Source organism: Arvicanthis niloticus, chromosome 5 (assembly GCF_011762505.2).
Source record: "Arvicanthis niloticus isolate mArvNil1 chromosome 5, mArvNil1.pat.X, whole genome shotgun sequence".
NCBI classification, from domain to species: domain Eukaryota; kingdom Metazoa; phylum Chordata; class Mammalia; order Rodentia; family Muridae; genus Arvicanthis; species Arvicanthis niloticus.
In genome coordinates, this window is record NC_047662.1 from 37379477 (window position 1) to 37403753 (window position 24277).

The following is a 24277-nucleotide window of genomic DNA, read 5'->3' on the forward strand; positions in this document are numbered from 1 at the left end:
TGGGTCTTTCTACCCAACCCTTCAAAGCCATTTTCAGGCAGCTTGCCAAGGTTCACTGTGGCAGAGGCAGCTCAAGCATTTCTTACCCTGTGCCAGAGCGCCATCTCATGAGTGGGTTAGCTCCCAGTTTTGACTGTTCCTTGAATTTACAGTATAATTTCCATCAAAAAATGTACACGTCTTTGCTCTATGAAACCTCTAAAAGTGAAACCTATCACTGTTAATGAAATGATCCCCACAAATCCCAGCACGATGTACAGATGAAGTATTTTTAAAAGCAAACACTATTCACGAGATCATGAAAACCAGAAACACTCACAGCCAGCAAGCTTTAGTCATTTAGTGGGTCACTCAGTTTTCTAACACAGAAACAACTCATTGACCTTGGAAGCTGAACTGCTCTGATTTCATCTGTTTAAAAATGTTTTTATCAGCATACGTTAATTACACATAATGATGGGTTTCATTATATTTTATCTATGTGCATATTATATTTATCATAATCACCTCAATCCACTCCCCCACTAACCTTGTGTTCCTCCCACTCCTGCTAATCTTGTCCTTCCCAACAGATTCCCTTTCTCCTTTCATATATTTTTCCTGTGTGATCTAATTGGTTGGGTTTGTTTACAGAAGCAACTTCATCTGTTTAAATGGGTTTCCTAACATTATATGCAAAAGGTTTCCTCTAATATGCAGCCAGAAGCAGGATGAATCTGTAAGCCAAGTTTAAAAAAATGGCACAAGATTTTTTTATCTGTCACCCTCACCACTTCTAACATCTTAAGAGAAAAGAAAAGAAAAGAAAAGAAAAGAAAAGAAAAGGAGAAAAGAAAATACGTGCCCACGTGTCCCTACTTGACAGAAGACTGGTAACACTGTGAGAGACTTGTCATTTCTGCCAATAAGCTGTAGTGAGTTGATGTGCTTAAACCGACCCTTGATATCACCCTTTTCAAACACACACTGTAAATCCTGTGCTACTCACTTCAGAGAGCTGTTGTATGGGTTAAAGCACATGTAAGTTAAGGACAAAACAAACGTGTAGTCTCTCAAGTGTGGCACACTACTGTTCACATGAGGATGGGGAAGATCATCTGAGCACAGACAACACACACCAACACAGAACATGTTACAGCAGATCTGAAAAGCTTACCATGCTGGAGTTCACGTTTGTTCTCTGTTCTGCCTTGCTCAGTGCAACCACATCACTTTCTATCAGGCTGAGTCTCTGTGTCAGGTTACTAAGGGTCTCACTCATGCCCCTGAGTTTAAGGTCATTCTGTCGCTGGTATCCCACTACAGTACTGTTGACTTCCTCTAAGGAGTTGAGCAAGTACAGGATATCCTAGATTGGAAATAAACCGAGTTGTAGGATCCACCTAATACTGCAACTAGACAAGCAGGACAGGAGGTAAGGTACTTCTGGCTGTGACCACCAACTGTTTAGATCTGCTTTGTTCTTCTACTCTAAACTGTTTCCACAATGCCTTTTCTTGGGCTATTTGTTTTTAGTCAGATAGGAGGGTGAAGAAGAGAACTCTCTGCAAGCTCCCACTCTGGTCCCTCAAAGTGCTGAATTTGGGAATTATTTTCCCAACATTTACCTCACTTGCTGGTAGGTTATTAACTGAAGTCCCATTAGCATAATTGGTTAGAACAAAACTACCTTAGGAACAATACCAATTACTGAATTGGCTCATGTAACAAAAGCACAGCAAGTAGTGCATTATTCAGTACAAGACTCAATTATTTTTATTGACATCTTCTAGTACTGATTACTACTTAAAAAGGAATGATGACTATAAGCTTTAAAGGGCATTAAACTCAGGACAGAAATTCTTAGAGATTTCCTTTACTCTCTTTAATGACACTCTGATCCCAGTATACCTCCCGTCCTCCTCTCCTGCCTTTTGTCTTCAGACTTTAGAAGACATCATGTTTCAAGAATATGTTTCTCAACACTCTTAGAGCTTTCTGTGGCTCAAAACAGCCGTCTTTCTAGATTCTGCACCCATCCTTCCCATGCCCTGGCTGCTATTTGTCACAGTTTCAGGATAGTCTGGTCATTTTATATCTTTCAAGATGTTGACATTAGTTGACAGCAGGGAGGAAGCAGAGTATGCAAAAGGGACAGAATTCCCAAGGACCAGCATGTATCCCTTTCTGCTCACTCTCAGGCAGTCCGCAATGCATAAGTCACCTGCTGAGGTACCTACTGGGCATTGTCTGTGAAGCCCACAGTCCTCAGACTGCCTCCATAGCCCACCACAGTCCCATGCAAAAAACGTACCTGCTTTACACTTTCACTGTGAGTTTTATTGTCAAGTTCTGATGAAGGTGAAGGCGATGGCATAATCTGGTTGCTTCCATTGGTCTCCTTTAAGAAATGTTTACACAAATAGAAGTTAGTGTACAGGCAACAATTAACTAGTAGGTTACTTAACTATCTGGGATGGTCCTGGAACACACTTGCCTTCCCAGGATGTAGCTACGGATTAATCTACAGTAGTTCCTCAAAACTTACAGTATGACACATCTGAAAGGTGTCAAAGGTATCATGGATTTTTGAGGGTGCCCAGCCTGAAGCAGAGGCTGGGTAGCAGCACCCAGATTACCCCAGGAATCAGAGCTCCTCCTAATATGCTTCTCAGTTTCTTAATGGAACGAATTCCTCAGAAACCCCTCTCCTTCATTATCTATCCTCCAGGGAAACTGCATAATCTAATATAATGCACAGTGAATAAACATATGATTGGCTTTCCCTTACAGGTATGCTGGTATCTACATTGGAGGGTGATTCTTCCCTTCCCTTTCCTTCCCACTGCTCTAGTCTCTCTTTGTAGAGACCTAAGTATATCATGCTTAGATATACTTTTACCCTTTCCTGGGAAAAGCTGCATAGCTGATTTCTTTAAGCCCACAGCCATAGGTTAGTACAGTGTGCTAGTAGAAAGAATTACTATTGGTAGATACTGATTCAATTACAACAGTATAATTGGCAAAACAGTTCTCCTTAAAATCTGAAATCCTAGACATTTATCAACCTTGTTTTCATAAGTTGAAGGTAAGATTAAAAAGAAATAGGTATAATACCAAATGGTTTTAGGAAGCAGAAAATATTCAGCTAGGAGAAAATATTTTAGGAAATAGCTCATTACTTGAGAGCATGCATAAGACAGAGGAGTGGTGAGGTGGAGAAGTCTTTGCTATTACGGGTTACAGAGGTCCGAAGTGGCAGATGGAATCAGAAGCGAGGTGTCTGGATACCTAAACTTCTCCTTTTGGGTTAGCCCCACTAGCAGCAACAATGACTTGCTAATAACAGTGAGCACTGGTTCTGAAGACAGGAAAACCCTTTCTGGAACTCTGATGCAGTTCAGGTTCCTTGGTACAAACTGCCAAGTTTAGAGTCTGAAGTCAACTTGTTTCTCCATCAGGACAGCAAGGGCTGCACCCCCTTTTGCTTCCCTTCATAAGTCCTTCAGGGAGCTGTTACAAAGTGGTTACTGCCTGGATGACTGTGGTGCTTGTGTGTGGAGCTGCAGAGGAGACTGAGGCAGATGGAAGTGGCAGGCCTTTGCTTCCACCTTAGCTATTTGTTGTTACACAAGCCATCCTCAAATGTGGGGGTTGACAAAAATGTTTTACTTCTCACTACTCTGTGAGCCCTGAGCTCATCTCGGGGGCTGGTGCAGGATGGATTCCACATGGTCTAGATCATATATATGGCTGCACTCCATTGACACCTGGAGGGAGCTGGACCACCTCACCTTTCTTCCTCTAGATTGTCTCTCAGCACTGGGGTGTAAAAAGCTGCTCTTCCCATCCCTGATGCTCAGAGAGTGAGAAATAATAACTTGCTGGAGTGGTTTACTTAGCAGTGATGAGAGAGTTTTCAATTTCCATCTCCTCCTTTCAGAAGCCTTTCTAATCTCCTACTGTTCCATCTTTGGAAAATGTATCATGGGCATCTCCTACAATACCATGTTTACACAAGACCTTGCTTTCAATTTCATCTACCTTAACTGTTTAGTTTACAGACTGCAGACCAATGAGCCACACTGCTTTTTAAAAAGAAGCAAGTAGAGTAGTGTCTGCTCAGCTCAGTGGGAAATTAGTGTCATGACCAACACAGGGAATAGTGAACAGGAGCATGCTGACTTTCTGTAGTGCTTACAGATCTTACCATACTGCCCTGCAGGAGCGCCAAGGTTGTCGTGTGTTCATCCACAGTCTTCTGTATCGCCTCTACAGCAAGGTGGACACTGTTTACAGTATTGCCAATGGAAGCTACACTCTGCATATAAACAATGTAGGAATATCAGCCCTTTGAAGAGCTTTATTAAGCATAACTGACATGCAACCTATGCACGCATTCAAAAGGCATAATAAGCCTGTGAAACTATTTCCATAATAGAAGCAATAGACACTACTTCCTACCCCCAGTTTCTTCATGCCTCTCTATAATTTCCCCTTTCCAACCCAAGGAAAGGGCAAATTATTCATTTTCTGTCTCTATATGTCAGTTTGCATTTTCTAGAGCTTTACGTAAAGGGAATAATGAGCATACACTTCCTAAGATGTTTTTTAGTATGTCTTCCTTCACCAAGTAAAGCTGGAGATTCATTTATATCTAAGCTGATAGGCACGTTATATGCTACTGTTATGGTTTTGTCAACTTGTTTACTCAACAGTCAATAGACATTTAGGCTATTTTTATTTTAGTATTTGATACCTTGAACAAATAGAGTGGCTATAAGCACTCATGAGGTAGTCTTCATATGGTCTTGTGCCCTCATCTCCCTTCAGAGTTTCTCATTACCACAATACATAGATGAATAGCTGACCATATGGCAGATCTATACCTAACTTACAAAAAAACTAACATATGACTTTCTAAAATGGTTGTGCCATTTTTACAGCCCCGTTTGCAGTGTTTAAGAGAGTTCATATTACTCTACACATTCAAAAGGTTTTTAAGTTAACAGGTGCTGTTAACTTAAAAATTTTGCCCATTCTAATGGCAGTATAGTGGCATACTGTGATTTTAATTAACACTAAAACACTAAGTGAATATAAATAAATATTTTAATTATTTCAATTATAGTCAAACTATAAATTCCATGCAACTTAGATTGAAACAATTAACAAAAACATAAACATTCATTCTTTATGTGAACATTTTCCATATATAAGTTAAACTATTTTCCCAATTAAGGAAAACAACAATCTTTCTAAAATAAAAGATATTTTCCTAAAAAAATATTTATAACACCAAATAAAATAAAATAAAAGCTAACAAAGTCTGAGACTCATGGATAATATACCCACTCTTAAACTACATGTGTTAAACACTCTGCAGGCAAACAGATGGCTAGAGCCAATGTTGTTGACTGCCAACAGTCAGGAATATTAAGTGATGACTTCTGAGCAAACCTGGGTGGGTGTAGTCTTTTGGCTCTAGGAGACCTCAGCTGGTGTAGAAGCCTGCCAGCAGTGAGTGTAGCTACGTGGGACAACTGCTTACTTTGCTCTTATTAGTCCTAAAGAACCCAAGTATACAGAGGGCATGACTCAGAAGTCATCTTTTAAAAATTAAGAAATCATGCAGGAGTGTATGTTGTGGGCATGTGCATGTGAATGCAAGTGCCTGTAGAGGCCAGAAGAGGTTACTGCATCCCCTGGAGCTACAGGAACCAAACTACAGTCCCCAGCAATAGCAGTATGTGTTTTTCACCAGTGATCTATCTCTTCAGTCTCCATTAGTTACTTAAAAAAAAAAAAAAAAGATCCAAAAGACTGTTATTATTTGGTGGGTTTTATACCTTTATATACTGACAATTTACACTTTAATATTAGCATGTATGTATGTATGTATGTATGTATGTATGTAACACTAGTATTTTTAACCAAAGTTATTTTACTGTTTTGAGGAGGTCTCATGTAGTCCAGCTTGCCATATACCCAAGGATGATTTTGAACTTTTAATCTTCCTGCCTTATCTTCCATATGTGGGGATTATAGGCCTACATCCCCACAACTGGTTTTATGTGGTGCTGGGAATCAAACCTAGGGCTTTGTGTATGCTAGGTTAGCACTCCACCAACAGAACTGCATCCCCAGCCTCCAATGCAAGTTTTTCTTTTATTGGATATTTTTTATTTATATTTCAAATGTTATCCCCTTTTCCTGTTTTCCCTCTAAAACCCCCCTATCCCATTCCCCCTGCCCCTGCTTCTATGAAGGTGTTCTTCCTTCCCCCCAACTCCTGCCTCCTGCCCTAGCATTCCTTTATACTGGGGCATTGAGCCTTCACAGGACCAAGGGCCTCTCCTCCCATTGATGCCTGACAAGGCCATCCTCAGCTACATATGCGGCTGGAGCCATGGGTCACTCTGTGTGTACTCTTTGGTTGGTGGTTTAGTCCCTGGGAACTCTGGAGGGTCTGGCAGGTTGATACTGTTGTTCTTCCTATGGGGCTGCAAACCCCTTCAGCTCCTTCAGTGCTTTCTCTAACTCCTCCAAGGCCATCCAGAGACTGCCCCACCTGGGGGCGGGGGGGTCCATCCCATATGCAGTCACCATACCCAGACACTATTGCGGACGCCAAGAAGTGCTTACTGATAGGAGCCTGGTATAGCTGTCTCCTGAGAGACTCTGCCAGAGCCTGACAAATACAGAGGGGGATGCTCCTAGCCAATCACTGATTGAGCATGAGGTCCCCAAAGCAAGTTTTTAAAATTACACTGAAACAAAACCTTAAAGAAAACAGGAGATAATACTTTCAATATTTAAAAAGTTACACGACATAATTGAAAGCTAGCTAAGTTTTAGAGATGAACTACCATTTCAAAAGTGCATCATCATTTGCAATAAAAGCAGTGCCCAAAAGGATGGCAAAGAGAGAACATTTAGGGTAGTCTCTAAGCTACTATGCTATGTAAGCCCTGTTGTTGCAAAAAGCCACAGACACTCAAAGACACCTACTGTTTGGGAATCCTCACTGGCTGGCTGGCTTGGCCGTCAGGACACAGGAAGATAGTGAGCTCTTGTTTAGGGGTTGTTTTTAGGAAAGCAGCTGACAGATCTTGTAAATCCTAGAATGGAAGTCTGAAACTGGTGTTTCTACCACCAACTGCAAAGTGCCTGGTACATGCTGGAGAAAGCTCCACAAGTGTTTATTGAGTTAAAGAGAACAAGAACAAGCCAGTTTCCTTTTCTAATGTAAGATTGCCAAGGTTTGCCTCTGTGAAGCTACAGAGGCCTGTCTTTTCCTACTTGATTCTTGGGAATTATGGCAAGAAATCTGCCTCATTAAAGTTGCCTCGACCTTTTAAATTTAAACTCTGAGAGCAGATGGTCACATTGGTAGCAAATTACACGGGCTGAGCACACAATGTTTTGGTTGTAAAACATCATGTTTTATTTTTGTTTGTGGTTTAGAAATTTCTCACTTTGTCTAACAATTTAGACATTTATGGACAGAGCCTGGAATATAACTGAATCAAACATCACAGGCTAACTTTTAAAAGCCATGAATCCTAGCTTTAAAATTCACTGTGCAAGGGGCTCTTATTCCTAGAATCTTTTTTCCCTTCTTGTTGTGAGGATGACGGTCTCCATGTTCAATGAGAAACCTTGTTCCCTCCTGCTCTTTTCACCCCCTGTCAGCTCTAGGCAGTCCTTGTTCTCATACTTCTGGCTGCTACTCGTTTGCTACATCTACATACCAGGGGTCAAATAAACAGAAACTATGAACTGGTCTTTGCACACAGCCCTGGAGTCTATGGTGTACACACAAGTAGTTGTTTAGGACTTACACAAATGCCTTTAGAAAATAATACCCAATTGTTCCCAAAGTAATTTTTTTCAATTTATACCCCAGAGTATTTAAAAGCACCCTTGTTACACACCTGCTCCCTAATTTTTAACTTCAGCATTCATTTTAGATCATCTTTAAGCAGCAAGACAAAACAAACAACTCAACTTCTTTCCAGTCATGGAAAAGCAGAGGTTTAAAGTAATTCTCATCCACCATTGGTCTGGGCTCATGAAGCGTAAGGACAAACTGAAATGTAAACCACCATCTGCTAACACAATGGTCCCAGAGGAGTAATTCTGAAACCCAGACCGACAAATGAAAAACTGTATGAACCATAAAGTAGAAACCTGTTGGAAATTAAGGGCCTAACTACCAAAGTTTGTATTCCATAGAACATGGTACACTACACTGCTCTTTTGAAGCAGCTGATTTCAAATGCCAGGTTTTCGAAGGGAACTCTCAAGGAGCCAGAATTCTAGCACTAGGGTGACCACAGTGCCCAAATGTAGCACTTACCTTCTGAAGTCCCTCTACAGTGCTAGGCAGGCTAAGTAAGTCTGCGGCCGCTTTGACACTTGCTTTTAGATGGTTTACTGCAGAACTCAACAGAGAAATCTGAAAACGATTAACAAACAATGAACACAGAATATTTAGAGTATATGCTTCCTTCACAAATTCTACAGTTCACAACGTCAGGTACCTGTCAGCTCACAGAGTGGAGAAAATGCAGTACTGTGAGAAGAACTGAGATGCAGGAAGGAAGCAGCAACAAGCCCCTATTTCTCTGCCCAATTTGAACTGGTGCCAAAGAGGCAGGGCATTGCAAGTGTCATTCTTTACCTTAGTCCTAGCATTGGCACAGTGCAGAACCCTTCTATTACTCAAAAGATGCAGTGACAACCACACAATCCTTCAACAGTTGAACAAGAAAAGACTGATGATCAAGGACCACTTCAAAACTTCACTTTGGTAAAATAGAACACCTCAGTTATTTAACTGAACTTTTGTTCCTGTCCAAGTGGGAATGTACATTATAAAGTAAAAGCCCATCATCACAAAATATAGTCCTCAGGAATGGTATCCTGACAACTTGAACAGCACTTTCAGCTACTCAGGGACTTGGTTTTGGTTTAATAATGTGATTAATATTTCAAACTCAATAGCTCAACCACAGCATTACTCTGTACCCTGAAGGAGCTCAATAAATACCCACTGACTCACTGAAGGATGCAATGAATGTATTAAAACAGAAATTGAATAAAAATAAAATGTGGCTTCCTTTCTGCTACTTAGGGGTAAGATTCTAAGTAGCTGGATTCCTATCTTGAATGGGGACTGGGGGAACCTGAATAACATGCAATTTCAGCCTTCAAGTTCACATTCTAACAAATCTTGCAGTGTGACTCAAAACACTCTTCAAAGAGCCTGGGTCCAGACTGCTTTTTTATTCTAAATTTTGGGATGAGAACAAAGGCTAACTAATAGCTGTAATGAGTGGCCTCACAAACACCCAACTTTCTGGCCACTTGCTCCAGGTGAAGTTGAGGCAGGCACGAGAGGATGCGAGACACAGTAGAGTCTTGGCATCTGGCATTTTCTCTGTGCACCTTAACGGCAACCGTAGGGCTTTAGCCTTAACATTCTGGTAAGCATGAATATTCTGCTGGCATACAGAAAGTGTGAGATAATGAAGGTTTGTTGTATTAAGCCACTGAGTTTGGAGATTACGTGTAACCCAGCAACAGATGATTCATATGTTACAGGAATTAAAGGCCACGTGACTGCAGCTCTTAGCATATTGCTGAGTCCAACCGAGTAATCAGGGCAGTTCTTCAGGAGTGGGATTTAGTGAGTACTCACACGTGCCATTCTCAAACACACAGACCACTCACCAGTGTTCTAACCTTATCCATTTGAAAACAAAAAGGTGAGACACTAAGCCCACACTAAAAATACTTTTAGAAAGCTATAAACTTCTTACAGCAGCAATTATATCAGGGAGGCTGTGGGTTTTTCCCCCCCATTCCTTTAAGAAGCTGTGGATATCGAGGCTTCAACGAACATAAGGAAACAGGCATTCTCATGTATTGTTCATGGAGATGTAAACTGGAAAAGGACTGTTTGAAAGAATAGCCCTCAAATGTTTATATCCACTGACGTTCAGCAACTTCATTTATAGGAACCTATCTTGAAGATTATTTGCTCACAGGCACAAAGAAATATGCACAACGGGTCTTTCTTATTTGTACCAGCAAAACACTAGGATAATCTAAATGCCTATCACTAGATACATAGATATATTCAGTAAACAAGAATGTGGTAGTACACCACAGACTGAATGTGTCCGTTTATTTACATACACACTTAGTGTGATCCACAAGCTGATAATATTAAAAGCTCTGATAGCTTTATACTACATAGGCGGTGCAGAGCGTATCACTGACATGAGACAACTATGAGAAATATGAACGGAAGGGACTCCTCTCGGGATGTCTTACGATTATTCTACACACCCTATTATGTGACATGATACACACTAGTGAATAAACTATCACTGACAATTGGCAGATGGATCCTAAAGGGATAATAACGCACTGTATCGAATGATCTGGGTAGAAACTATTGTCAGGTACTCGGTATCTTGAGGCTATCAGAGCTAGTCAGAAGTATCTTTGGAACATTATGGTCTCAGAGAAGGCTAGTGTGGCTGCTGGAAGCTGCCATTTCACTTAAAACTAGAGAAGTAATAAAAGCCACTCAGGAGGAGCAGGTTAGGCCTTCTCTCCGTGGGTTTGGACTGGTCCCAGCTTAGTTATGCACCCCTATACCACCAAGACAACCTACCCTCCAGACCCCCCCCTTTTCAGTAGAGCCAAACTGTGTGGGAAAGTACAGTACATATACATGCATAGTTGGGCTGGATAGACAGGGGTATTCTCCCATTGTCTCTAGTCTCAACAGAGATTCTAGAATATGAGACTGGATTCAAGTATCACAACAGAACTTATCAACAAATGTCACATTCTACAATCTGAAGACACTAAAAACTGAGTCAAATAGAAACCACTAAGGAAAAAAAAATCACATTTAGCCAAAAAATAAGTTATAACTTCTATGCATAGTCTATGATTATTTTTAATCAGCAAAAGTAGAAATAGCCACTGTAGATTATATGCTTAATATCAAATTTTATACTTCAAAAACAGAAATACTATTTTTTTCTTCAGGGTTGAATTTAATGTTCTTTAAATAGTGAGGAAAGTTAAGCAAACAGAGATTCACAAATGAATTATTATGAGTAGGGGTTTTCTATACAGTCTTGACTATCCTGGAACTCGCTATGTAGACTAGGCTGGCTTTAAACTCAAGAGATTCTCCTGTCTCTCTCTCCAAAGTGCTAGAATTAAAGGTGCACCTACCCCTACTTATTTCTATAAAAATGGAAGGAAAACAGGCTCCCAAGACTTAAATGCTTCAATGCTAGACTGATACACAGCTGCAAATTGGGTAAACTCTTTTACCTCTGAGCCTCAAGTTTCTTTTTCTTTCTTTCTTTTTTGTTTGTTTGTTTCGTTTTGTCTATCTGCTTTACTTGTTGAGACAGAGTTTCTCTGTGCAGCCCTTGCTGTCCTGGAACTTGATCTGTAGATCAGGCTGGCCTTGAACTCACAGAGCTCTGACTGCCTCTGCCTCCCAATCACTGGGATTAAAGGCATGTACCACCACCACCATGCAAATCTCAATTTTCTTATCTGCACTGGGTGTACCACTTATTACTTGTGACTTAAGGACAAAGAAAGGAGATCATACATGCTATTCAGCTAATAGAGTGGTGTGCACAAAGGAAACATTTAATGTACAACAGTTATCACCACTACCCAGATTTGCATCACCAGCTTGAGGCTGAGTAAGTACAGTGTACAGTCTCCAGACTACATGAGATGCATATGCAAATGACTGCCATACAAGTGCTCAGAAGAAAGCAGGAGGTAACTACAGAAGGGCGCCTAAGGTCCTTGATAACAGTGCTTGTTGATTTACTTTATCTCTGGCTTCTTTCTGGGCCCAACAGGGCTATAAGGAAGGACTAAAATTTCCTCAATACCCAGTCTTGTCACTTGTCTATTGTTTTACAAAGGTACTCCATTCTTGTTATTAGGTAGTTATCTTCTGAAAAGCTACAGCAAACATTGGATTAGTGAATGCTAAACACTGTTCCTAGGGGTGGGGGCTGGATTCCTGTGAGTCCTTTGGTCACATTTTCAGTAACACATCAATTTAATATATAACCTTGTTTTATACGTGTTCCTGTTTAAACATCTTATTTAACAACACTGCTGACTGAGACTGAACTCAGAGCGGCAGCACGGAAAGTGATGTCTGACGGAAGCCCCGCTTTTAACAGTGAAATCACCAACAAAGAGGATAGAAATGTGAAAGGGACATGAAACACAGCCCAGAACCCCACTTGTTTACAGTATGAGAACAGAACAAGAAGGCAGGATGCTCCAGCTTCCAGTGTCTGTGGGGTGATTCAAAAGCTATTGTTGGTCTGCACAGATCAATGGATGGTTAAAAGCTTCATACTTACAGATTCTGAGGTTACAAGTAGATTTTAGCAAGTAGATAAAACTATGAGGATCAGCTGACTGTCCTACGGAGAGTAACCTCTCTTTTCTTCAGGGTCCACCTGCTCCATTTCCTCTTCAGACTCAGCACAACACTTCTGGGAAAGCTGATCCCAATCTGGGCTGGATATTCATGTAAATATGCCCTCAGCATTTGAGCCGTATGGGCCTGCTTCATGTCAAGCTGCTTACCTTCCTATTTTCTGTTTGTCCATAAGATCGCTGGGGTAAGGAATTGCATCTTTTTGGCTCTAAATCTACTGTAGTCTGAATGTTGGTACTTCCTTCTATAAGTTTCATGTTCAAAAATCTCCAATGTGATGACAGTAAAAGGTGGGGTTCTTCAGGCATGATGAGAGGGCTCTACTTTCATGAATAGTCCAGTGGAGCCATCTCACCCCTTCTGCTAATGCAGCTATAACAAGAAGGGACCATGCATGAAGCAATGAGCCTTCACCAGAGACCAAGTCTGATGGCATCCTGATCCTTGAGTCTTGGGCCTCCAGAACCGCAAGAAATAAATTCCATTCTTCATAAGTTACCTAGTCTAAGGCTTTCTGTTAGAGCAGTCTGAATGGACTGAGGCACAAAGGCTTTAGCTCCATAAAAGCAGCTCGGTAAACATTTGTCCCCACAGAAAGGGAAGTGTCTTACAACCGTCATGAGGGAACAGGCACAGTACCAGAGGTTTCATGAATAAAACAAAGTGTAAATGAAGATTCAAGTACTACCTTAAAGGTTTAAGGAAAAGTTGGATTTTAACTTTCTCAACCAGATGGCCTTTTCCCCAGCCTGAATTAACTTCAGCTTACTTGGTAGTAGAAATAGTTCTTAATAAGTGACAGAATATATTTTCTTGTGGGTTGAGTATCTTTCAAAAGTTTAAAAATGCTATTAGAATCACCCGAATTGACAATTACCACTAGCCATAGAAATATAACTAAACAGTATTTTTACTTTTATTTCCATCTTGGCTCATTTTGGCTGCTAGCTTGAATAAGGCACTAGAGATGTATAGCACTGACTTTAGAAAACCACCCAGCCTTCCAAGCTTCCTTTGGAAACAACTTTCAGCTCTACCTCACCGCCATCCATCCTTCTGGGTCTACACTAGTGGAGAGAGAACTCCTCTGTATTACATTGGCTTTAATAGATCAAGCTAGCATCTCATAAAGTTTGGTGCTACTAATCTGTAAAGAGTTTTAGTCTAACTTTCTCCAGGTTTATACACAAAGTCCTAGGACATCTTACAGCACACTAAGTACCAGTTTTCTCTTTGAGCAGTTATAGAATGCCAATATGTAAGGAGATGGAGACAGACAGTTGATGTTTGTCTGTCTTTTCATGCAAAGCAATCTTAACTTCGTCTGAGAATGGCTGACCCTGTTCTGCCAACTTAGATCCACAGACTGCCCAGGAGAAACGTTCATTCTCCCAGAGCCGTGCTACTCCCATCTGTGACATCATCTCTGTCCACCCTACTCCTTTGCTGTGTGCATGTAGGGTCACAGTTGAGTCTATTCTTTGTGCACAAAAGAAATGAGTATCTACTTTTTTTTTAGTACCACTAGCCTTAAACACTGAACTGTCCCACTATCCTACTCCCAAATGTGGCGGAAAGGTGTGACTTTATAAATATTTACAAGCTCGTTCTTCCAATAGTGCTTCCTCTTACAGGCTCATTCAAGACTCCATCCTGAAGAGAGTGTTCTCTTAATCCCAACAAAGATGACAAGCCTAATTTTAAGTAAATTGAATGTGTATCATTTATTTGGTACTTGAGTTTTCTTTTCAATGACCATCATCTTTCCTCATTAAACTGAAAACAACAACAACAAAAAGCCAAACTAAGCAGCAGCAACAACAAAAATCAACTCAAGACCCAAGCCTGACAACTGGTTCTGGATCCCAATAGTAACTATAATTCTTTACATGTGTGAGAATCTTGGTCAAAAATCCTTAGAGTAAACATGGTTTCTCTGGTGGATTCCTTCTTTTGGAAGCAACGCCTACTGAGCTCTGAACAACTTTGAGGCTAAACAGGTTTCTCTAGACTTGCTTGTCTGGCCAAAGAGTCAGGTGACTCTATACCTGCTCCTAAGCTAGTCTACCTGACCCTTAGCCATGTGGCTGTTCTAGATCTGGCTTCCCACTACAGCACTATACTCCCATGATAACCCTCTAAGTTTGTAAACAAAACATAAACAAAACAAACTCACCTAACAACAACAGGCATTAGACGGCATTCCTTCTTATTTGCTACTTATATTACTCTGTAGAAGAAGCGGACTCTGTTATTTATATCCCCCTCTATAGTGCTCTACCCTGTGGAACTCTGCATGTACAGAAAGGGTTAACATTTTAGATACTTGGTAAATGCATTTAAAATTTTGACAAATGGTAGGGTTTTTTTTGTTTGTTTGTTTGTTTGTTTTGGGGTGGTTTTTTGGGGGGGCTATTTTACTATTTTAACATGTTGTGATCACAGTAAATTCCAACTTAAAAAGAAAAAAACTTGAATTATAAATTCACACTAAATGCTCACCAACCAATGTAAATTCATTCCCACAGCTTACACAGGAATAAAGTCCCACTTTCACTACCTGCTTATTCATTTCTGTGATGTTGATCCAGACTCCGCTTAAGCCCAGCTCCCCAGACTCAATCTTCTCAAGTTGTTTTTGTCTGCTGAGAAGTTCCTCATTAAGTTTGGGGATTTCCTGGAATGAGCTTTTCTGATTAGACTCCACTGAAAGCAAAATAAGAACAATTGTAAATAAAGATGACATTCCCTCTGGTCCCAGAATGGGGATTTGGGGGGAGGAGAAGCAATCACAAGGTAGGAAAGAAGGGAAGGAGAGAGATTAATGAGTAGTTAGTGAATTAATTTTGGGATGATGATGATTTAATCCACAATCACCGAATTACACTGAAAATAGAAAGTGGGGGCAGGGCAGCACTGTGCTGTAAATGTACATCTCTAACACTTTTAACCAGGCATACAGTTGGTGATAAATAAATGTCTGACCAGCTTTCATATTAGCCAATTAGACTTACAACTCCTATCCCACGGTTGCACAAATTACAAATTTACAAATTACCTCTAAATACTTATTTTCTTCTACTTTAAATTGGCTGACTGTGAGGGGGTATTCAAATACTACTATGAGAAATAAGATTATTCCATTAATAGTGTTTTCTTAACCAACCCAAAAGCTCAAGACGAAACAGAAGATAAACGTGTCAGGTGAGGTGCAGGGGGACAATTTGGACTCTGTGGAAACAATTCCTGCATAGTTAAGAGATCTGAAGCCTGAGGCAGAGGCCGAGGGTACACTCTCTTCTTCCTTTAAAAAGCATTTCTTTCCCCTTAATGGAAAATAAAATATTGATAATGACTGTTCTTCCAGAATAAAACGTACATCATTTTTCTTCAGGTCATAGACTTCCTGATTAGTTACTATGTATGTATGTATGTGTGTGTGTATATATACATATATATATATATATATATATATATATATATATATATATATATATATATATTAAAGCCCCCAAACTGGCATACAGGGTAACTATAAAATAATTTACTAAAATGTGAACTCCATGGCTTGGTTTGTCCATTTCTGTATGGTCTGCACTTAGAATATCACTTTAAGCACTTGGTAAACACCTGTTACCTAAATAAACCTGGTCTTTGCTGATCTCCTAACATATGTCTCAGTCCATCACGCTCCTCTTCAATCCAACAAAGAAAATTCAGAAAGTAGAAACGTTGGACAAGCAAGCACACTTAACAATAACAAGGCCTCACAAAAACTGAGGGTGGTGGCAATATCCCTTTTAGCAAGCCCACTACAGAACAATTCACAATAATGAAATTAGGTATTTTCATTTATTTTTCAAAAGTTGCTGCCATAGGATTGCATTTTAAATAACAGACTTTCTTGAGTGCTTTTAGCATAGCATTTGATTTACACATGGTTTGCAGAAAACATCCGTCTCAGTCAGTAAGAACATTCCATTACTCATTCTAACAAATGCAGCTCTGTGTCACTGAATTGCTTATAGAATTTCAGCTAGGTTGTAAAGAAAAGCCCATCCCATGAATGCCTTCCATACTCAGGTGGTCAAACACCATCAGCAGGGAGGGTCTCTCTTTCCTGAAGTCTATATGCAATAAATAGGACTTAGAAGTGGAAAAGAAGTAAGACAGAGACATAAATAAACTGAGTTACAACTATTAACTAATACATACATGATGCTAGCAAGCCCTGAGAACACTCTGGATCCTGAGAAGCCTATGAGCAAGAGGGGATCATAATCATTATCTGCTGTGGGTTTTTAGGGGAGACAAGCCAAGCTGAGGCACTTTTGTTACATAAATGGAAGTATGGCAAACAACTTACAATTACTTATTCATGTTCTCTCACCAGGGAAAGCAACTCATTTAAAATTTAATATGTTGAATCTCAAAATAATTTATCTAGTTCTCATTTTTTCCATCTTTATGACTAGGAAATGAAAATTTCTACATACACTTTTCAAATACAACATACACAATGTCAATAGTTATGTTTTGTATTCATACAATGCCCCCCATAATTTATAATCAATTTTGATGTAGTTATCACAAATGATACATTACTGAGTCCCTACTGCGTGACACCTGACACCACTATATAGAAAAAGGCCCTAAAGTTCCCTGTCTAGAGGTGATGGAAGATTACTGTAACATAACAGGGTAATGACCAAAGTGCTTTCGAGGCAAAAATACATCTTCATGTGTCATGTATGGGTAAGAAAATATAGGCTCAGAAAGAATTATGTGATTGCTCTAATTTTATAGTGAGAATTGAGAGCAAACAGTTAAACTAAATGCTCACTGGACCAACACTCTTTTTAGGATGCTTAAGATGTCAGTGACACATCTTTGTACTGTAGTCAGACAAAAGCATCTAACATTTCGTACAAAATATCAAACCACTACTTTCCCCGGATGATTGGAAAAGGAGATGTCTGACTGGTTAGCACTTTCCTTCTCTTCTAAATTCTTCCTGTTTTCTCTAATGCTTCATCACTGACAGAGAGGAAATACTGGAGATAGAATTTTGCTTCGGATGACTGTGGAAGTCTTTTAAAATACCCGATTCTGGAAAAAGAACACTGAATTAAGTTCCAAGGCCAGGGGCTCATTGGTTAAGAGTGTTCTTCTAGAAGTGCTCTTCCGGAAGACCTGGGTCTAGTTCCTAGCATCTACATGCAAGCTCACAAGTCTGTAATTACAGCTCAGGGGACCTGACACCTTCCTCAGGCCTCCAGGACACTGCATATACACAGGGCACAGACACATCCAGGCAAACACCACACATAAAATACAGCATTCAAAAATGGGAGGGAGGCTGAAGAAACGGCTTTGTAGTGAAGAGTACAGGCTGCTCTTCCAGATGTCTCAGGTTCGATTCTTAGCACCCACAAGGCAGCTTACAAGAGTCTAGAACTCCACCTCCAGGGAACCCAGACTTCTGACATAGACATACGTGCAGGCAATGCATTTTTTTTTTTAAAAGCATTTTGAAGTCTTTGAATTCAAGGATCAAGTCACTCCTCATTGCAAAGAAAAAGTATGCCATAAATAAGCCTTGCTTTCCACTTCAGGTACGTCCCCTGTTCTTCAGGGGTTCCTTGGAAAAATGATTGAAATGAGGGACAAGAGGCTCTGATTTCTCAAAAGGCATTCAAGTCAAGCAGGCAGGTGGTCTTATCTGAGCTGATAAGTTCCACTGTTTTATTAGATTAAGAAAAAAGTAAAAATTAACTTACTGAGATGTGTTTAAGTACAAGCATAGTTTTAAAAATATGATTATTTAAACGTAGTAAAATTACTCCACTCCAGTCAAGGTAACCGTTCTTTCTCTTTTTTGAAACCAGAACTAGTGAGCAATCAGTCCACAGTCTTGAGCACGACAGACTTCCCTCCCTCACGAAGTCCTTGCTTATCTTTGTTTTCTCTCTCTCTCTTTCTTGTGTGTGTGTGTGTTGCATATGGTACTGGTGGTGTTTGTGTGCTGTAACATGGACACAGAGGTAAGAGTATGACTCACAAGAGTGGCTCTCCTTCCACCAGATGGACTCCAGAGACTGAACTCAGGTCATCAGGCGTGGTGGTAAGAGCCCTTGCCAATGAATGATCTCAGTGGCCACTGACATTTCTATCGTGCAAAGCAAAGCCAACAACACAACCAGATTGACAATTCCAATCCTGCTTTACTCAGCTAGTTGACAAATGCAGTTCTGGCTACAGGACAATCTTCCTCAATGGTAGCAAGCTGGCCTTCACAGCCCAGGTATATGGACGGAGTGACATCTCCTGACTACACTATTTTTAGGAACTGACATTCACAAATATTTAACAAGTATTTACCAACCATCTGTCAGGCCTACTATATGTCTCACATTTCCAGACAAAGAAATCCATGGCAAGCCCAGCTAAGGTAATACTTTGGTATCCTGTAACTACATAGCTGCAGAAAGGAATCTCTAGAGGGTAGAACTGAGCAATGTATGAAATGTATAAACATATAATTGCTGTATGTGATCAAAATGAGGTGTGTCACAAGCCTAAGAAGCTTAACTAATTATGGAGAATTCATAGGACAGAAAGGTATGCTCAGTACATACAGTTTAACACTGTTTCCGAGTTATGTTTATTGTTTACATGCAAAGAAAATATAGGCTTAAAAATATTTGCAATATTGCAAAACCAAGAATTACACAGGGAGACCTTCAGGTTGTACATCCTTTTTTGTGCTGTACTTTGATTCGATCATGTCAATCAGGATGATTCTGATGAAGAATTGTGGGCTTACCCAATCCTATCCATGCACCAGAAAGTCAAGAAAACCCAAGTGAATATTAAAAGATTTTAAAAGCACTGTCACTAGAGACACACTCTAAGGAGTAGCTGTCCTTTGTCACCTTCAAAGCTTGAATGACTGTAGGTTAAGAGAAGCTGACTGATTCTTCTGCCTCAGGAGGTTATGATTTTCTAGGCTTAAAAGGAAAAGTGAAAGCTCAAATATCAGTTTTGGAGCCACAGTTCTGGGAAGCCTGTGGTCAGTTTCCTGGAGTACTACTACCACTGAGGTCTGCGAATAAACTGAAACTGGTTTCTTAGCTTAGAAAATTAATTCTTGAAATCTAGAACCAAAAATTATACTGTTGCTAGAAAAGAAGAAAATGTGTTAGTTAAACCTGGTTGAAACCACTATGTACACATGCCTTTCAGGAAAAAAAAAACTTTGGACATATAAAACTGAACTTTGCAATTAGAATATATGACATTTTGAGAAGTTGAGAAGTCTCTTAAAGCACAAAACCCCTTCATGAGACAAATCTGTCCATTGGCTGTGCTGGGTTCAAGGTCAGAACTGTTATCATCAGTGCACCTCTGCAGCAACTCGAAATGTTCTTCAAAGGATCAAAAGCTCCCTACAACTTTTAAGATGGTGATGTTCATGGTATTTGAAGTTTTTCCTCCTTGGAACAGAAAGCACAAATAAGCATCCTGTGGGAAAAAGCCTACAGGCTACCTATTAGTTCTTGCTCTGTGCTCAAACACCATAACATACACATGCACGAAACCAGCTCTTCCAACAGCTACTAAGCTTTTCATAGACTACTGATCAGAGCTGATACAGAGTAATTTGTGGGCACTTGTAGTCATTGATGAAGCTTTTATTGGCACTGGAACAGTAATGCAGTACAGCAGTGGCTATAAATATGGACTTGGGGATAAAGTGCAAGAGGACCAGGTATAAATCTCGGCTCTATACACGGAATTGCTAAACAGCCTACTTAACTTTTCTAAGCGTGTTTCTCTAAACATACATACATACATTTATTTATTTATTATTTGTGTGTGTGTGTGTATTTGTATGTGTGTGCGCACACACACATGTGCATGCCACAGCATATCTGTGGAAGTCAGAGGACAACTGAGTCGGTGCTCTCTTCCAGCACAGGTGGATCTCAGGTGATTAGGTTTGGCAGCAAGTGTCTATACCTGTTGAACCATCTGCCCCCCGCCCCAGTTTCTTCTTCTAAATAGTAATTCTCATCTTTACTACTGCACAGGCATGTGTGTGCACACACACTCACACTCACACACACTGGGACAGTAGGGAAGAGCAAATATAATGCCTATGTCGGAGGACTGTTTGGAACAGTTTACTTGTCCATTGGCACAGTTTGTAAATGGTGGCTCTTAGAATGACTTGTCCACTCCTATGTTCCTACAGTGTTTTGAAAGAGGAAGTCACCTGACAAACAGATGCTTCCACATTTTAATGCTGGCTCTGTGAGGTAGAAAGAAACTGTGGCATTACAACAACTACTCTGCAACTGGGGCGAGGCTATAGGTAGAGTGTAATCAGGCTTCTGGCCTACAGTTTTTCTGGCCCTTTGCATTGAGTTGACTGCAGTGTCATAATTTTAGATGCTACTTGTCCGATGGTACATAACCGCTTAGTTTGTTTATGGGTTGAAAAACAAGTACGTGTTACTACAATTAAGCAGACATTGAGATAGTGTACAGAACAAGACACATAATTGCTTACTAAAATGGGCAAATTTGGAACGGGGCCAGTTTTTCCCAAAACTTGAAAAAAAAAATCTGAGCACTTACTTGTTCGAAATTTTTCCTTGAGGATGTCCAGATCCTCCTTGAGAGCCATTTGCATCCACACCAAGCCCACACAGGCCACGAGGCAGGCTGTGAGAATGACAAAGGCACAGAGGGGATAGCAGATCTTGCAGCATCGGACGTAGTCTCCCCTGTCAGAAGAACACAGTCACCCATGAGTGAGAGGGTAGCTGTGAGAACAGCCTTACTAACATCAGTATGTTGCTATGCGATTATCTTCTCTAATGAATGACCAATGAATTTACCAAGGATCACAGGATAATACACTTACGACTAATAGGAGGAGGTTGAAAATTACTGAATATGACCTGTGAAAAGTTCTATTGGGTACAAAGGTTTCAAACTGCACAGGAAACGGAGTTCCCGTGGGTCATAGGAAGTGCTTGTAGGCTCTCCATCACTGCTGTCAGTTCAGGAAGGTGGTCTTTGGAGCTGAACTCTGTTTGAGAAGTATAAACGACAAGAAGGACCCAGTGGCCCATCTGCAATCCATATACCTAGGAGTCTGAGGAAGAGGGATTGATTGCCAAGTTCTATGCCAGCTTGAACAAGTTACTAAGATCCTGTTTTACAAGATGGCAGTGGATGTCTGCTTGGTGGGAGAGAGGGTGTGAGTCTACTATGCATGAGAATCTAGCTCAATCCTTAGTAGTACTAAGATAAAAAGAAAGAAAGGGTGGAAAGATTGGTAAAAACGAGGGGTTCTATGGAATTCTATCCCTGCACTATAATTTACCCCACCCCATACACGCTCACTTAGCCCAGGAGACCTCGGCTCATTTACTGAAACTTCACAAACTCTTGACCAAGTTTTACTGCAACAGAATGAGAGAAACAAGATCTGCTGGCTTAAGTGGACACCTGATATTATTTAACTTAACTGCCTTGGGAGGACAGAAATAGAAACACACTAGATTTCACACCAAACTTCACCTAGCCTTCAGTTCTAAACTCAGGCAGCAGGGCAACTCTCGAGACCCACACTTCATCAGATGACCTTCACAACACAAACTTGGAGAGGTCCTTACCTAACCAAAGTCTTAACAAAAGGACACAGACTCTGAAAGATCACAACAAGCCCTCTGCCCAACACTTGCCTCTACACACTAGCAGGCTCCCTCTGCTTTTAGTTTGGTCTCTGACAGATTCAAAGGTCTGAGGTTTCCTTTAGCTGCCTCACAAACTGACCTCTTAATCCTCCAATCCTCAAAGCTCATTTGTTTAGTGGTTGCTCTACCTGAAACTGGTTTGAGAAAAAAAGACTGCTCCCCACCTCCCGTATCCTTACCCTGTATCTCTGTGCAAGGTTCACACTTTCAACAGTATGCCCTTCACCATATTCTCCCATCACCAGTATCCAAGCTCATTAAGAAAACACAAAACAAGTATTGGTCTTAAGGTCCCTTGACCTACTTTAAAAAAATGCCTAGCCCCAAAAGCCTCTCTGCTCCTCTGTCTCCATTAGTAACCTTTTAATTCCTTCTTGGGCTATGGGCCCATTTGTCAAGTTCACACTTCCACGCTGGATTTGGAGCTCTTGCTAGACATTAGAGTGACTGTTTACTTTTTATTTAGGGTTAGAACTTGCTCTCTCTAACATTCTTTCTCCCTCTGTTTTCCAAGGCCCACTTCCTTTTTTCATCCGAAGGACTCCCCACTCTCCGAAGGACTCCCCACTCTCCGTATCTATTTGCTTGGCTGGTAGTAGTGCAAGATGCCTTTTACCCATTTCAGCCCTCTCCCACTGCTACACTCACTTGACAAAACGAGAGCGATTTCCAACTGCTCCAAATTCCTCTTCCTCTGAGCTGGACTCTGAGTCTGAGTCAGGAGGCTCAGTTCGAAGCAGGCGGTGGCTGCTTGGGCCTTGCTTGGTCTTCTTTCTCCGACTGTCAACAGTCAGGCCGATCAACGCATTGAGCTCTTTGCGCTTCTTCATCTTTTTGTGGGGGGTGAGTGGCGGGCCCACTCCTGAGCTACCAGGTTCGTAGCCAACACCCAGCTCTCTCGATGACTTGCAGCTGCCTTCCAGGGTTGGAAATCCTGGGCCAGAGCCCCCTGATCACTCCCACCCAGAGGTGGAACTGACCAGATCTACTAAGGGCTGGAGAATGGAGCCCAGAGGAAATTGGACTCAGATGGATGGGGGGAAGTTACATAGAAATGGCCAAGGAACTGGCGATCCAAATGGATAGATTCCTGAAACAACTATTACCTGTCAAAAGGAAAACAGAACAAAACAACCCGCTAAGCCAAGCGCGAGATTCTTAGTCGTGTAGGCAGCCAATATTTCTAGGAGTGCTCCAGAAGCTGGGAAAAGATACACAAAACTAAGGATACTTTGGATCTCTGGGACAAGATTCCCAAAGCAAAAGGAAAGTAAACTTGTTTTTGAATGGGAGGAGAGGAGACTTTGCAGAGCAGGCAATGGGAACTCGCTAATCCTTAACTGGACAGGTGGTGACAGGAGAGAGCACCGACACTGCCTGGGTGCCTAGAAAACGCCCAGGCCGGGACGCCCACTGGGATTCGGGATGATCACCTTCCCGTGGCTTCTGTCCAGAGTTTGTGGAGACTGGCGCGAGACGAGCGGGAGCCTGGAGCAACCCCAGCCCTGCTGCTAGGGCCTGGAGGGGGCGCAGTGATGAGGGGTGACCACCGCTCGGCCAGCCTGAAGTGCTCCGAGCGTCAAGTGTTCCGCCACCGGCGACTTCCGCAACTCACACGCGCCGCGGCCAATCCAGCCGCCTCTCCGGTCCCTGCTCCGGCCGCGGCTTCTCTGGACGTGTTGGTGGCGGCGGCGGCCGCAGGCTCCAAACCCGGGCCATAGCTCCAGCCTTAGCTCACTTCCCCTTCGGCAGCGGCCCCGGGCACTGCTTGCCAGTAAGCTGCACCCCCATTGGGCGCCCCATGGTGACGTAACTCAGGAGGGCGAAAGCGGTGCTAGGGAGGTGGAGAGTTAAAGGGGCCGCGGCTCTGGCCCGGCTGGGTCAGAAGCCCCAGTGAGTAGGCCCCGCCCCCCCGGGGGGGGGACTGCCGCTAACTGTGGCAACCTAGAGCGGAGGCGGAGTTTTGTCTGCAGAGAAGCAGGGGCGGGGACTGGCACCCGAGGCTCCACCT

At 41.5% G+C, this 24277-nt stretch overlaps 1 protein-coding gene across 3 annotated transcripts in view; it reads right to left on the reverse strand.

Annotated features, from left to right (window-relative positions):
* The window catches only part of Efcab14 (EF-hand calcium binding domain 14), a 37538-nt gene extending 13506 nt beyond the window's left edge, over positions 1-24032 (reverse strand). The window contains exons 1-8 of one of the 3 annotated variants that reach the window (XM_034503283.2): positions 23700-24029; positions 22915-23372; positions 21140-21288; positions 15057-15202; positions 8342-8440; positions 4190-4300; positions 2294-2380; positions 1157-1348 (exon numbers count right to left, since the gene is read on the reverse strand). In XM_034503283.2, coding sequence (XP_034359174.1) covers positions 1157-1348; positions 2294-2380; positions 4190-4300; positions 8342-8440; positions 15057-15202; positions 21140-21288; positions 22915-23096 — 966 coding nt within the window. In that variant the 5' untranslated portion in view covers positions 23097-23372; positions 23700-24029. Of the gene's footprint in view, positions 1-1156; positions 1349-2293; positions 2381-4189; positions 4301-8341; positions 8441-15056; positions 15203-21139; positions 21289-22914 lie in introns of all 3 variants that reach the window. The other 2 variants (XM_034503284.2, XM_034503282.2) reach the window with 2 other exon arrangements.
* Between the last annotated feature and the right edge of the window lie 245 nt (positions 24033-24277).